This window comes from Haliotis cracherodii, unplaced genomic scaffold, assembly GCF_022045235.1.
Source record: "Haliotis cracherodii isolate W230 unplaced genomic scaffold, xgHalCrac1.p SCAF_6, whole genome shotgun sequence".
NCBI classification, from domain to species: Eukaryota; Metazoa; Mollusca; class Gastropoda; order Lepetellida; family Haliotidae; genus Haliotis; species Haliotis cracherodii.
In genome coordinates this window covers 21873697-21890228 of record NW_027266319.1, presented here as the reverse complement: position 1 = coordinate 21890228, position 16532 = coordinate 21873697, and the positions used below count along the sequence as shown (strand labels likewise).

Genomic DNA, 16532 nt, shown 5'->3' with positions numbered 1-16532 from the left:
CGGCGTGTCAGCTTAATGTGGGAGGAAAGCCCGAAGTGATGCAGGTCTCAGACGTTTACCACTTCGGTGAAACCCACGAGCACGGGTATGGTGCTGACAAACCTAGAAACATAATCGGGGCGAACTGGGATTCGAACCCACAATGATAGGTTTCTGGCGTGCCCAAGGGACGCAATTCTGCACAGCGAATCGCGGCGCCTTAGACGACTGGGCCACCCGTGCCCCCAGATCAGTAGAGAATTACATCACTGTTAACTATAGTGACTTCCTCACAGACAGGTAGATATGTATAATTACGTTTTAATGTGCACAAACAAGTACATAATACGACAATTGTCAGATTGTCTGACATTCATTCGACGGCATATATAAGCTGAAGTCAATTATTGCGAATTGTCCGTCATCAGATGATACATTTTATATTTCGTGACTGTATGGTACCATTAGACCGCTGATTTAATCTTCCTTGGGAAATGACAGCATTACAATCGCAGAACAATATCACACGTGCTCAGTTTCTTAAACAACAGAAAAACCGCCTGGCCGACGGTGAACTTAAATTTAGTGGAAAAATCATCGCTTTACGCCCAATCTCGTGGAAGAAATAATTTGATAATCTTCGGAAAATTTGTTACAAAAGCCCTCGTTGCTGTCTCGCGAACAACCGGATGTAGCCCAAGGCTGTCTATTTCCGGTCAATGCATAGCAAATGGCAGGGCGAAAGCAGAAGAGGGCCAATTGGAGATGTAGGGAGTTCTCATCGCACAATGGAAGGAAACAAGGAAAAACACAGAACTGTGAAAAAAATACGCTCAGCATTTAGTGTTGTTAATGTAATTTCGTTTATGACACGACCGACAGATCTGGGCCACAGCGCTCATGGGATTCGTTCGTTTATGGTGCCCATCTGCGTTCTGTGCACGTGGAATGCATTGCAGAGCAGAGACGACGTGGTTCGTCGAGAATTCCGTGTTATCTGATCACAGGAAGATTAATGTCATGTCTTGATCCGTCCATTAGAGGTTTCAAACGGTTTTCGACTGGAGGATTAGCCTTCCTTCCCAGCTGTGGGATGCTTTAATGCAGATACACGCGGACACTTCAATCCATCGTCCAGTGAGACTTAGTGGATGTGTATGTATGTGAAATACATCTACTTAAAGGGGCACTGATCTAACGCAATTCCCCGGGACTGGTTGTTGCCTTTGTTATTGTTTTTTCCCAGTGAGTACCCGGATGTAGAGCAGAAATCTAGACTAGCTCGCGACCTCTGTTGCGCAATTCGTAAGCGCATTAGTCACTTTTATGGATACCGGTAGTAATAAGAGCGTATGGTCACATTGATCAACAAAATGAAATACAGTTTTCGAGATAATAAGGAAATGTAGGTATTTTTGTGGGTAGCATCGGTAATGGTGACGAAGTTTTGATAAGTCACTTGCTTGGTAATTTTGCGATTTTCGTTTACACTATTTTGACTTGCAACACAAAGTAAATATTTCATCTGAGCATTGCTTTTTTTATAGTGTGTATATTTTTTTACTGTCAAAATGTGTAACATATTTATCAAACATAAATATTCAGTTATTTTACAAAGTGACTGAAAAACATTTCCATCTGTATTATTATGATAACGAATTCCAAACATTTTGATGTTTAATGTCATCACCAAGAGACTGAAAATGTTACGTTGAAAAGTACATTTCTATGTTGTTAGGCTTCTAATCGTATTATCGACGCAATCCGAAATTGCTTTCACTGCATAGATACTTTTTTTAGTATTAAACTATGACCATCTGGGGTATTTCCAAATGACGACATCCGATGAGCTCCGCCGTTCTTTTTGTCTGTTTGTTTAGGCTGAAGAAATTAATCAACATGCGCCCTTTGTCGAAATCTTTATAGATCACAGTTAACCAATCAGTGTTTATGCAAAAATTCGTAAAGCAAATATTGCCTCCAGCCTCCAAGTTTATTTAGCTGTCTTTGCAGACGGTAGCCCAGTCTCTGGTCACGCTCAGTTGCGTTGCGTATCATCCGGGTACTCAAGGGGGAAAAAACAATAACAAAGGCAACAACCAGTCCGGGGAATTGCGTTAGATCAGTGCCCCTTTAACACGCATGTCCTATTTGCATAATGTTTTGCGAAGATGTAATATGGGTGATTACTTCAATGCATGATAGAGTTATGAGTGAGTGAGTGAGTTGGGTTTAACGCCGCTTTTAACAGTATTGCAGTTATATCGCAGCGTGTCAGCTTACTGTGGGAGGAAAGTTCGAAGTGATGCAGGTCTTAGACGTTTACCACTTCGGTGAAACCCATGAGCACGGGTATGGTGCTGACAAACCTAGAAACATAATGGGGCGAATCGAGATACGAGCCCACAATCATAGGTTTCTGGCGTGCCTAAGGGACGCAACCCTGCACAGCGAATTGCGGCGCCTTAGACGACTGGGCCACCCGTGCCCCCTGATAGAGTTATGACATATGATACTACTGCTTAGGAGGGGTACGATCTAGGGCTGGGGGTCCAAATTTACTACCCGGGTACCCACCACCCTATTACCCTACCCTACCCGGGTACCCGTTGTAGATATTTAGAGATAGGTACAATCTGTCCGATTTGGAAAAAGGTTGCCCGTAGCCCTGTCAAAATGTGTTTAGATACACAAGTGTAAATCGATCTAGTCAGACTCATACATACACTGAAGTTTATTTCATGAAGCATTATCTTTATTCACATTTTGACATATAAAAGTCAGAAGGAATGAGTGCATTGTCAGAAAGAAATGGGAACATTAGTTACTTATTGTGTAATCATAGAGTTTTAGATAATTTTTGTCACTAAACAATATATGACGTGACTAACCACGGGTCCGGGTAGTCCTGTGGGTACCCGAGCCCTACTCAGGACCCACCGACCCGAGCACCCGAGTTGCCCGTCCCAGCCCTAGTACGATCTGGGGCACATGGGTGCTCAAGGCGCCGCAGTTCGCTGTGTTGAGTGCCTTAGAATACTATGAACTGGTTCCTATCCCGCTTCTATCAGATTCCATGGTTTGTTTGTTGTTTAACGCCGCACTCAGCAATATTCCAGCTATATGACGGCGGTCTGTAAATAATCGAGTCTGGACAAGACAATTTAGTGATAGACATCATAAGCATCGATCCATGCAATTGGGATTGATGACATGTATCAACCAAGTCAGCGAGCCTGACCACCCGATCCCGTTAGTCGCCTCGTAAGTCAAGCATAGTTTCATGTACTGATGTTTACTTCAGTTAAGGGGCGGTCGGGTAGCCTGGTGGTTAAAGCGTTCGCTCGTCACGCCGAAAACCCGGGTTCGATTACCGCCGTGATATTGCTGGAATATTGCTAAAAGCAGCAAAACCCATACTCATTCACTCACTCACTCACTCACTACTTCACTTAAACTCACTCAACAGTTACCTCAATTGTGCTTTGCTCTTTATCGAAATTGGCAGACTTTGTATCGGTAATCGAAATACCAAAGCTTTGAGTCTACCCATAGTTATATCACTGTCGACTGAAAGGAAATCAAACGACAGGAGAAATTATAGTAGTACTTATTTTGAGGACACATTATACCATAATGATTTGTGAGTATCGTACTGTGCATTTGTCGTTTCTGTTTCCTTTGGTCTATCTTTCGTTTCATCTGACAGCTATAAGAGTAGGAAGATTCCCCAGGCATTGATGATATGAGTTAATGCTTTGGCTCAGTCAGAATTCCTGTTAAATACACAATTACCAACCTGTCAAAAGTTGAATAAAACATTAGGTTGTCACACACGCTGGTGGTATTACATTGGATAGCATACACACCACCTACGAAGTGATGGTGAAGTGAAGATCAAAGATAGTGATTTGCTGCAACGCAGTTCTAAAGGAGAAAACAAATCTGGAAAGTACGTACTAGACTTTAGGATAAAAGTCTTAGGGAAGGTAGGTTATAACGTGTTGCGAGTCTAGCATGCAAGTATTACCATTTATTTGTGATTCCACCACACATGGTTAACCTATAAAGAAATGAATCAAAGGCAAATGTTATTTTAGAACATTTAGCAAATATGGATTTTGAACCCACGATTTTATATAAAATCACACTAATGAAGGCAATCAAATAGGCAAGGACAATTTGATTTATCCAAATGATGACGAAAGTTCATACCAGATTATGGCTATTTAAACAGTATTCGGATAGGTTCGTGCCATTCTTAACTACCAGTATTGTAAGAGTCGGAAAACACTATTACACTTCATATGAATTCTGACCACGATGGACTGCCTCACAAGCGGTAATCCATGGGGTGCCATTGGGAGATGGGCAGGTCGTGCTGATGTGCGTACATAGTGAGTGGGAGATGCGTGCATGAAAACGGAAGGAAGAGGATCAGTTTTATTGTCTCGACCCAAACATTTCTTTAGTAGTAATAATTGATATTTACTACTGAGCTTATGATGAAAACTCAGTGAAATCGGACCAGCCGCAAAAACATCGACCCGGTTCAATTAAATATAACACGTCAACGCTAGAGAATAATCATTCCCGATTTTCTGCCGAAACATAATTCAGTGGGCTTGGACAGAAAAATAGCGGTGAACATTATATGAGAGGATCACTGAAAATGAGTGAAACTCATTCTTATGTCCGGGGGCACGGGTGGCCCAGTCGTCTAAGGTGCCGCGATTGCTGTGCAGAGTTGCGTCCCTTGGGCACGCCAGAAACCTATCATTGTGGGTTCGAATCCCAGTTCGTCCCGATTATGTTTCTAGGTTCGTCAGCACCATACCCGTGCTCGTGGGTTTCACCGAAGTGGTAAACGCCTGAGACCTGCATCACTTAGATCTCTCCTCCCACATTAAGCTGACACGTGGTGATATAACTGGAATACTGTTAAAAGCGGCGTTAAACCCAACTAACTCACTCACTCACTCATTCTTATGTCAAATAGAAAGGAGGTGGGGGAGCCTAGTGGTTAGAACTTTCGCTCGTCACGCCGGACCGGGAATCCACCACATAAATATAATGACACACATTCATAATGTCCCCCCGAAAGTGATCTTGCTGGAACATTGCTAACAGTGTCATAGAAAGCATACTTACCCACTCCCAACTGCAAGATAGTATCATTAAACCATACCCTCGTGTTATCAAAGAACGGGATAGTTTTTTGCGAATTGTTTGAAGAGACTGAGCAATCACAGGTCATGTCAAGTGAAACCGAAAATGAATCATGTCTCCTGCGTAGAGGCTAGTATCATCACAGGGAACTACGAAGCTCTTATGTCTATTGATTCGCCTGTTATATATAATCGACTCCATGGGACGACTCCGACTATATTATGAGATTGTGTGATCATACTAGGTAACATTCATGCATTCCTGCTTCAATTTGTAAAACGTATCCTAGGTAGGTTAACTTTTAAAAGATGGTAAATATTGGGAAACGAATCACTTAAATATCGCTTATTCTATTGCGTCACCTTTAACTTAACCAAACATAACGAATATGTATATTTTCAACAAGGCTACCTCTAGTTGAGCGAGTCGCGAGTCGCGAGTCACGGGTCACCATGCATAGCATATGCTAATTAACGTATTCATTCTTTTCACTGTGTAAGTGACGAAAGTTGTCCTAAGGGAATAGGGGTGGTGAGTGAGTTGGGTTTCACGTCGCTTTTAACAGTATTCCAGTTCACGGCGTGTCAGCTTAATGTGGGAGGAAAGCCCGAAGTGAAGCAGGTCTCAGACGATGAAACCCACGAACACGGCTATGGTGCTGACAAACCAAGAAACATAATCGGGGCGAATCGGGATTCCAACCCACAATCATAGGTTTCTGGTCTGCATGGCGAATCGCGGCGCATTAAAGACCGTGCCCCCGAATAGGGGCGGTGAGATAGCCTAGTGGTTACAGCATTCGAACATCACGCGGAAGACCAGAGTTTCATGTACAATGTGTAAAGCCCATTTCTGGTGTCCTCCGCCGCGATATTGCGGGAATATTGCTTACAACGGCGCAAACTATACAACAAAAGCGAAACATCTATTTGACCTGTGTTGAATTTGGATGTCAAAATAAACGTTAAACACGATAGAACAGTGACGTTGTCATCAAATACATGACGAATTCAAGAAGGAAAGGTGTTGTTTAGTTGAGTTAGTGAGATAATGAGGTTTTGCGCCCTTTTAGCATTATCTGACGTGAAGAGTCAACGCCGTAGCCCCTAAAACGCACGCAGGTACGCATGCACGCATTAGCATTGGTTTATCGAATACACACTCACTGGAAAGGTTCCAATGTCCAACATTGTTTTAACGGATGGTTAGGGAATTCAACCAACTCCTACAACTCAAGTAAAGATTTTGATGATACAAATCCCATTTCCGTTGGTTCCAGAACGAACAAGACTTGTCCAATACCTGCAGTCTGCGACAAGAGACACATCTGTAGGTTTCATGTCAAGAACAAAATGTCTTCAGAATTTAACTCCTACACCTTGTCTCTTTCCATCAGCATAGAGAGTAAAGACACGCAGACCGTGTGACATTAACCACACACCTCGGACAAATGGTAGTGTTTGCAATACCAGCTCACGACCTTGATTCAGTCTTAATGGACCATGAGAATCAATTGAAGTCAAAACCATTTTGAAAAACTAAGCGCCCGAAACAAATTATGTTGGAACTGTTTGACTTAATCATCATTATTACGGATGTTAATACTCAACAAAGTATCTCAGATTATGATTCCGAAGACTCCAAGCACGGGATGTTGCTAATTGGCACACGCGTTATGCCAATATTACTGAAGGAAACGTGTTAGCGGGAATTATTGCCAACGTTTTAGCTCTTCCTTGAAATCGATCGAACAGAAATAAAAAGTGACCTGTACAATATTTGTCCAGGCAGACAGGTCAGCAAAACAATTACACGAAACCTCGATTAGTAACAAGACATAGACCTTTAGTTCGCATACATGACCACAGTTAAAATTTACATCATAATCATGTATTATTGTTCACAGGTAAGTAGAAATGTCAGATAGATTCAATCTGGATGGTATATTAATATGATTAAATTTCTCACTGAAACTTATCAAATGTCTGACTTTATCTCGTCATGATATGTCTGTAATATTGCCGATGTGACGTTAAATTTTAACTCCCTCACTCCTATTGGAACTGACGATCACAAGAAAATAAAACGAAATATATTTGTTCAATAAAACAATTTAAGTTCATTGAAGGTTAGATATCTTTGGGTATTGTTTGACGTAAAGCAACAAATTAAAAGTCGCTGTGTCGATGTTACACGATTCAAATGACTTTAAAAAAGCAAAATTGGACCTTGTACCTTCGTAATAGAGTCCTCATTTAGACAACGACAACGAGTGCGACAGCGACGTATATCGCCGACTGAGACATCATGGTATCACCGCCAATCGAAACACGTAACCCAAAACGCCTATGTTTTAAGGTATTCATTCCACAGGAAGACAGTTACACGTTCACACATACACACATTACTATGGTGGTAGTGGTATAACTGAAGGACGTCTTGGACCAGAAAAAAAGGTATATTTGCGCCCTACATCGACCATTTGACCCCTGCCAGTCGCCCCAACAAAAATACAAGTAGATTTACTGAACCAAAGGAATTTACCATGTATGACATCGTTGACGATAGCTTTCGTCGTGTCATGGTTTTCTGATTGTGGCTTCAAATACAGATTCGCTTTTATTATGATTCTTTATTTGTCAGCACCATGTTAGTGGTAAACATTTGAGAGCTGAATACTTTTGTGCTCTCGGTCCAGCTTTAAACCAAACTCACCAACTCAACCTTAACATAACTGCCTTATAATACCTCTTTACAATATGGGATGGATTTTTGCTATTGCATATGTGCACATATGTTTCATGGACGCTTCGAAACAGGATTCATGTATATACTGAACAAATAAAATTAGGGATCGTGAATGTGTCTGGTGATAGTTTGTGCAGTGATGACTGATTTTCCTAAAATGTGTATGGTATGTTAACATTTTTCATGATCCCTAACATTTTGTGTTCAGTATACAACATGTTCGTGTCTCGTATGTATTTGGTGTCATACATAACTGCAGCATACGTGTATCTATATATCATCAACATTCACTGATAAGCTTTCGACCTTGGCGGGTGTTCCTGATAAGCTTATCTCCACAGCACGACCACCATGTGACGAACATTCAGAACATTATCGGGCGACGTGTACTATGACACAACCGATCTACTTATCTTAAGTAAACATCGAGACAGTTGACCTGACCCAGTACCGAACAATAAAATCACACTATTATAGCCTAGTGGTTAAGTGGTAAAGGCAAACTCCCTGACAGCGAAGACCCTGGTTCGAGACCTATGATGGTAAAAGCCTGTTCTTGTGTTCCCCGCTGTGATTTTTCTGCTATGTTGCTGAAAACCCAACTTACTAACTCATATGGTGATATTAATACTTGTATTCCTGAAGATTTCGAATACACAGAAAATGGACGCCACGGCGAAACATACACCCCTGAAACAGCAATGTTGACTCCGGTGTGTGTGTGTGTGTGTGTGTGTGTGTGTGTGTGTGTGTGTGTGTGTGTGTGTGTGTGTGTGTGCGACCTTTCTATCGCACTTAGAACAACTTATGTTTGTCTGTCTGTTGTTTAACGCCGCACTTAGCAATATTCCAGCTATATGACGGCGGTCTGTAAATAATCGAGTCTGGACCAGACTATGCAGTGATTGACATCATGAACATCGATCCACGCAGTTTCGATCCATGACATGTATCAACCAAGTCAGCGAGCCTGACCACCCGATCCCGTTTGTCGCCTTTTACGACAAGTACAGTCGCCTTTTACGGCAAGGACGAGTTGCTGAAGACCTATACTACCCCGGGTCTTCACGGGTCATATGTATATGTAGAAAATCTGGAAATCTGAGTACACGTAGAAAATCTGGAACTCTGAGTACACTCTAAATGAATATAATAACTCAAACTGTAATATACTCTTGTTCTGTGTCAGCAGAAAAGGTGAACTGGCACTTAGAGGGACAATTCATACAATTGGGATTCCAACCCAGACCACGATCATATCTGTGCCCAGCGAATTGAGGCGCCTAAGACATCTAGATGACTCCTGGTATCATGACTTTATAAGAACCAAACAACACACCGGGGCTACTATTTATTTACTATTTATGACGCGATAAAGCACTAAACTGAGCCAAATGTAATCTTATATTTGTCTGGTATAATCATAAGTACATTGAACATACATTGACAGTCGGCGACCTTGCTGTCGCACGGAGAACAACGTATTAGCAACAGTCTACTTGAATAATATGGTGCACAGTGCATGAGGCGACGCCTGTATTCGTAGAAAATCTGGAAATCTGAGTATGAAATTAATATAATAACTCAAACTGTAATATAATCTTGTTCTATTTATCAGCAATATATTTCAACTAGCACGTTAATAATTAATAAATTAAGGAAAAGAAGTCAAATAAAAACATAAACAACGGCATGCGTAAATCACTGGAATGTGAACCTGTTCAATACCTGCTATTACACATAGTGTAGGATAATAATCGAGGTACAAAAGCCGATGTCCCTTGTGTTCCTCAAGGCGTAGGTGTGTTCTGCCATCGCATTCAACGACAAAGATATGTAGTACAGTAAACTACGGTTACAACGAACACGCTTATAACGAACTGACGGATATAACGAACTACTTTTTTGGTCCCGACTATTTGCTGTAGTTATGCTGTATATATGCTTATAGCGAACTACGGTTAAAACGAACTAAAATTAGTAGTCCCTTTGAGTTTGTTATAACCGTACTTTACTGTACAAGTACATTTAGAAGTGAATAAAACACATTCATTCATATACAGTGAACTACGGTTATAACGAACACGCTTATAACGAACTGACGGATATAACGAACTAACTTTTTAGTCCCGACTATTTTCTGTAGCTATACTGTATATATGCTTATAACGAATTACGGTTATAACGAATTAAAATTAGTAGTCCCTTTGAGTTCGTTATAACCGTAGTTTACTGTATGACAAAATCATTTCAAGCCTGCTTCAACTATAATTGAAGCCTCTCTCGGGCGAGTTTTGCCAGTTCCTTTCGGTTCAGTTTAAGAGTTTTTGTGACAGGGAATGTTTCAAAGAACACAACATATTTTGGAACTACGTTCATGGTAGAAGGAATATTCACCGTAATTGCAGCTTTAGCAAAGTTGAGAATGTCTTCTTCACTTGACTGAGATCCGTCATTTCGCTTGACGCATGCACATATTTCTTGGTGAAGAACTTTGTCTGGCACTGGAACAATGAAGAGCTGTTCAACTCCAGGGCATTTGTCCAGTTTCTCTTCCAGCCAGGTCGGGTAGAGGATGTAGGCACCGTGCATGATAGCATCTGAACTTCTCCCCTCAACACTCAAAAGACCTTTCGCGTCAACGTAACCAACATCATCCATACGAAACCAACCATCTGTCAGAAAGGAGGCCATATTCCCTGTGTCTCCAATGTAACCGTCAGTTAGAGTCTCCGAACGTACGATGATTTCCCCCCGTGTTTCGCCATCCGCTTCATTCAGCTCTGAATCAACTACTCGAATCTCAACTCCCTGCACGGGGTACCCTGTCATATTTTCCTTGAAGTCGTGTTTACTACTTTCATTAAGATCAACGACACCCATTGCGCCAATTTCGGTAGAGGCATAGAAATTCAATATGGAATCTGTAAGATGGCCTATTGCTTCAAGACAGTCTTTCTTCAAAGGTTGCCCACCAGTCAAAACCTTCTTTAGTTTCTTTCCTGCAGATTCCCAAAGATCTCTTCGTCTGAGAATGCCTATTAGCTGGAATGATGCGAAGCCTCCAAAGGATACATTTTCATCACATATTATGTTCCAGACAAACCTGAGCATGTCAGCTTCTCCTCCAACCGCATCATCAATCATGACAGTCGGAGAGCCAGAGTACAGGAAATATGCTGGGAAGCCGCCAATCCACCCCAGAGGAGCAGTAGTAAAAGAAACATCTTCTTTGCCACTTATTCCAGTGATCGCTCTTAGCCTGTGAGCTATGAGAAGAAGGGCCTTATGTGTATGTTGAACCAGTTTACTGTATCCGGTGCTGCCTGATGTGGCAAAGATAGAGGCGATATCTGAGGATTTTCTACTCCTGCTGATGAATGTATTGCTTGGCAGAGATGTTAGGAATTCTGACTCTGGTTTTCTGGTTCTACAATTTGCCAAATGCACCAGACTAGGTACATCTTTGCTCTTGATAACAGAAGCGTGTTTGCTGTCAGATACCACCTGGAACCTCTGCTTACATATGCTCCATGCACCGTTTTCTTGATCTGGATCAGCGACAAGCATTTTGCATTTTGATTTACACATTGATTCAATAATATCTTGTCCATCCGAACTCAGAATTTGGCCGTTCATGGTCACGGCTCCAGCTAAATGTACACCGAAGTCTACAATGATTCTCTCCGGGCAGTTCGGAAGAGCAATGCACACCACATCTCCAGGTTGAACACCAAGTTCAGTCAATCTGAAAGCAAATCTACTGGACAGGTCCAGGACATCTCCCCGTGACAAGACATATCTGCCATTTTTGCTCCGGAAAATAAAAGCAGGCGTGTCAGGTTCCGTCTCTCCCCAGAAGCAGATTCTATCACAAAAGGTCTGGCCAATGCAACTATGTTTGCTCTCTGCCATCTTATTATCTTCAGCTGTAAAGAAGTAAATCAGTTTCGTCCAAATGGATACTTCTGTACTTGTAATGCAGCTGTACACCAAACACAATATAAGCCGCCTTCATGTTGAATAGAAGATCTACAGGCAATACTACATGTAAATATTTGCCTTATCAAAGGTCTTAAGGTGTAGCCTGACCAATTGTGACATTCATATATATATATGTCCTATATTTTCTCATATCCCAAATTTGATTTAAAATCATTATAATATATTAAAATTAATATAATACGTATGTTATACTTACTCGTCCCTCAGTTTGCAATACTGATCATGTAAACCTTACATTCAAGCATGTTATGTTATATTGAGGCCGTTGTATTGCGCAAGATAATCTGGGATATATCTATGCCCTTGTATCAACATTGACTCTGCATACAGAATCTCTAGATAAGATATGACACGCATCGAGATCGTGCATGGCCTGGGTTTCGTGACATTCTAGCTACCTTGACCTTGAGTAGGTATACTATTGCTTTGTGTATTGAGGTTAACTCGGACTAGGGTAAAATTGATTGATTATTTGTTGTTTAACGCCGCAGCAATATTCCAGCTATATGACGGCTGTCTGTAAATAATCGACTCTGGACCAGACAAGGCAGTGATTGACATCATGAGCATCGATCCACACAATGGGGATACGATGACATGTATCAACCAAGTCAGCGAGCCTGACCAACCGATCCCGTTAGGCGGCTCTTACAAGCACAGTCGCCATTTGCGGCAAGCATGGGTTGCAGAAGACCTACGCCACCCCGGATCTTTACGGGTCGACTTGAGGAAGAAACTACTGAAAGCCTGACTCCAATTCGTGATTTTTCAATTGTTATATCATGTTCATATGTTTTATCAATCTGCATTTGAGAGTATGTCTGTTTGTTTGTTTGTTGTGTAACGTTGCAGTCATCAATATTCCAGCTCTATGACTGCAGTCTGTAACTAGTCGAGCCGCATTTGACAGTGTAAGTATATGTATTATAGCAACGTTTAGAGATGTTGTTCATGCAGGGAGATATGGATTAATACCCGAGTTGTGTATGCCTCAAAACGTGTAACACAACAGGTGTAACAAAGCCAGTGACAGCTGTGTTGCTAGCCAGGATTATAATAGTGAGTAGGTGAGTATGGTGTAACGCCGCTTTTAGCAATATTCCGGCGGGGGACACCAGAACGGCTTTACACAGTGTACCCATGTCGGGAATCGAACCTGGGTCTTCGGCGTGACGAGCGAACGCTTTAACCACTAGGCTACCCGACCACCCCAGGATTATTATAATTGTACGTATTCATGTAAGTAACATGGCTATACTTTCACGCCATGATAAAGTTATGAGCATATGTATATCCTGATTCATCGTTCTCGCTACGCGAATGACGCTTCAACACTAGCAGATCATTTTTTTATACAGTGATATCGAATATTACTTAAGGATAGACTGTATTGTTTTCGTTTCATTGAGGTATGAATAAAAAACTCAGTTTGTACATTGGTTTTTCGCTACACGTATTCATACAGTTTGCACATCGGTTTTTCGATTCATACCTTAAACCGAAAATAATCCAGTCAATCCTTATAATTAAATTCGACAACGAAAACATGTGTTATCCACAATAGTATAACCAACAAAAGTTGTAAGTATTAATGCAGAAAAAAGACGAGATATTCCAGGTGTAGGAAAACATACTGTTGCATGAATCACTTGACACGCCCACAAAGTCAGTAGCCAATCAATGGATAGTAGGGTCAATACAAAGTTCATAGGACCCGTCAATCAAAGCAAAGAGGCGAGAAAAACTGCAACAGTCAGACTGTAACGAATCGGAAGAAATATGTCCGGGAAAAGGCGCTTGTTTCCAATGACATGGCCAATTGCCGCCAGATTAAAACATTAGCTCCCTGAGAACGGGAAGACACAGTCTGAAAACTGCAGGTGAGAAATGACACCGTTTGTGGAACGCAGGCCAGCCGAAAATAAAATGAGCCTTCGCGTTCACTGCCTCATTCCTTCTCGGCCATTGGTCTGAAAGTGTAGTTTGGACAATGAAATGCATGAATTTCGCTGAATATATCCTGTGCAGGACGATACACGTGAGCAGAAGGGGAATTTCCTTGACTGTAATATTTAGATTCCCCGACATTCCGGATCCGTAGTAATAAAAGCAGTCCGTCGCGGTAGGCGTGGCTTTATTGTTTAAATTCATTGGGAAATGAATGTAATAACACGTAACAAATTCTGCTAATCAGAATGCATGAATAACAATGAACTAACATTAAATTATACTCAACTGTCTTCAGAAACGAAAGGGGTTGCAATCTATAATTACACGACGCGAGCGATATTTTCATGTGATGAGGTTATTTTGTCATGAAACCCAATGTAACCGTGCAAATGAAAAGGAATGGACAATAACTGTTATTTGAAAAGGTACAAGTGGAAAAGGTGTGTCATGGAGGTTTCTCATTCCGTGTCTAGCCCATGTTGTGTAAGACGGCCATCGACCTTACTTCGGGCGCTCTGAGATCCACCGTCCTCGTCTTCATCCCATAGCACCAGCGCACCCAGCATTGCCAGATCAAAGAACATCCTTGCTTCGACAATGGAAATGTGGGGAAATATCCAGCCACTTGAAATAGAGTGAGTATGGTTTCATGCCGCGCGCGCGCGCGCACACACACACACACACACACACACACACACACACACACACACACACACACACACACACAATGGTGTCAATCACTGCATAGTCTGGTCAAGACTCGATTATTTACAGACCGCCGTCATATAGCTGGAATATTGCTAAGTGCGGCGTTAAACAACAGACAGACAAACAAACAAAACATTTACATATGTTATGCCTCATTATTCAAGTAGACTGTTGCTAATAAGTTGTTCTAAGTGCGATAGAAAGGTCGCAGACACACACACACACACACACACACACACACACACACACACAAAATGGTGGGGTAAGAAATTTCATTTTCAAATGTTGTCTGAAATGTCACCAAAAAATTGTCAGACACACTACAAGTTCATTGTCGATTTAGTAGAGATTGCTAGTGATTATCGCAATGTTTTTGTCACTTGTTAATATCACGATCATGGAAAGATTTTTGTTGCTTTAATTCATAAAACAGGTGCGTTTGATTTGACAAACTGTGCCCGCCTTTCACTTTCGTTTAGGCGAACAGAGTTAGTTCCCTTCTGGAACCAGCGACAATGCGTTTTCACCACTGAATCAGAACGATCACCAAACCCTCAACACAGGCCACAAATCAGGGGATGTTAAGCAACGTCAGTCGCGGAGAGTAGTTGCATGGTAGACTCCTGAAGGTTTCTAGGGCGTCGGTGCTGCCCCACATTGAAGCACATGTAGTGGTGTCTCCAAGTGACGTTGTTCGAAATATGCATCTGTTAACCCAGCAGTGAATGGGTACATGGTAGGATAAAACGGTAATGTGACTGTTAACCTTCTAGCTGTTGGGTGATCGTTTTTAATGTTTAGCGGTACACCCGAAGTAATTGTAATATGAGTGACGTCCCTTAGAGAATTAGTATTGGATATGGAGAAAACCACATGGCAAGCCCGGTGATTAGAAAGTGTATATAAAACGTGTTATTTCTGTGACACAGAACATGGTTACAGAAGAGGGATATGAAGAAAAGTTTTAACACCCGACATAGAGCGATAAGACTTGAAACCGCAGTGCTGAGGTGAAGTATCCACAAATAGCCAAATAGCCATAACGCACATGGGCGGATACAGCACCCCCGCACCACCCCTCTGTATCCGCCCATGACGCACGTGCGTGAACATGTCCGAGGGTCGAGCAAGTCCCCAAGGTGATGTGCAGCTGCGAGAGGGGCTACACCTGGGTATGTCTTACAGAATCAAACCAACGGGTGAATTCGACTTCAGAAAACCGGGAACATGGACGAAATTAAATCGTCGTTTTGAACGTTTCAGTCAAACGTCGGGACTTGTTTTGGAATCAGATGGACACTAACTTAATTCGTTAATTTATCGCTGGGGTGATGAGGCGGGAGTTGTGATAACCTCATCAAACTTTCTGAAGAAGAAAGCAGTTACAGTACTGTGACCGTTCTCTTCATTTAAGCAAATATGTGATCTATGAAAGAGCAGTTTTTACAGAGGGAAAGAAACACTGTTGTTTCTTTAATATCAGACCTGTGTAGACATGCTCTGGAAGAACATTGTGTTTATTTGTTTGTTTATTTGTTTTTTTAACGCCGCCGTCAGCAATATTCCAGTTATATGACGGCGGTCTGTAAATAATCGAGTCTGGACCTGAAAGTCCAGTGATTGACATCATGAGCATCGGTCCACGCAATTGGGATACGATGACATGCTTCAACCAAGTCAGCGAGCCTGACCACCCGATTCCGTTACTCGCCTCTTACGACGTTTTTCCCTAGGCAAGAGAGTGAACTGACTTAAAAAGTCCAGTTTCCACCCTTGCCGAACGAGGCTGGTATTATGGAGTTTGGCCATCTTCCCGCGGCAAAAAGGTGAAAACTGACTTAAAAGTTAGTTAACAGTTAGTCAGTTAACACCTTTTCCGCGGGAAGATGTCATTTGGCTGGACTAACGAGTCTATGCATAGCCCAATCAAAATCGTGCAACGAAATCGAAATCCGGTTCGTAAACTGTCATGC

General features: G+C 41.8%; 1 protein-coding gene across 1 annotated transcript; it reads right to left on the bottom strand.

Moving 5' to 3' along the window:
- Positions 1-9598: 9598 nt before the first annotated feature.
- On the bottom strand, positions 9599-12131 carry LOC139445664 (3-[(3aS,4S,7aS)-7a-methyl-1,5-dioxo-octahydro-1H-inden-4-yl]propanoyl:CoA ligase-like). The gene is made up of 2 exons (XM_071226854.1): positions 12098-12131; positions 9599-11825 (listed from the first exon to the last, which is right to left on the bottom strand). The coding sequence occupies exon 2, from the start codon at positions 11809-11811 to the stop codon at positions 10162-10164; it is 1650 nt and encodes a 549-aa protein (XP_071082955.1). The 5' UTR covers positions 11812-11825; positions 12098-12131; the 3' UTR covers positions 9599-10161.
- Positions 12132-16532: the final 4401 nt, after the last annotated feature.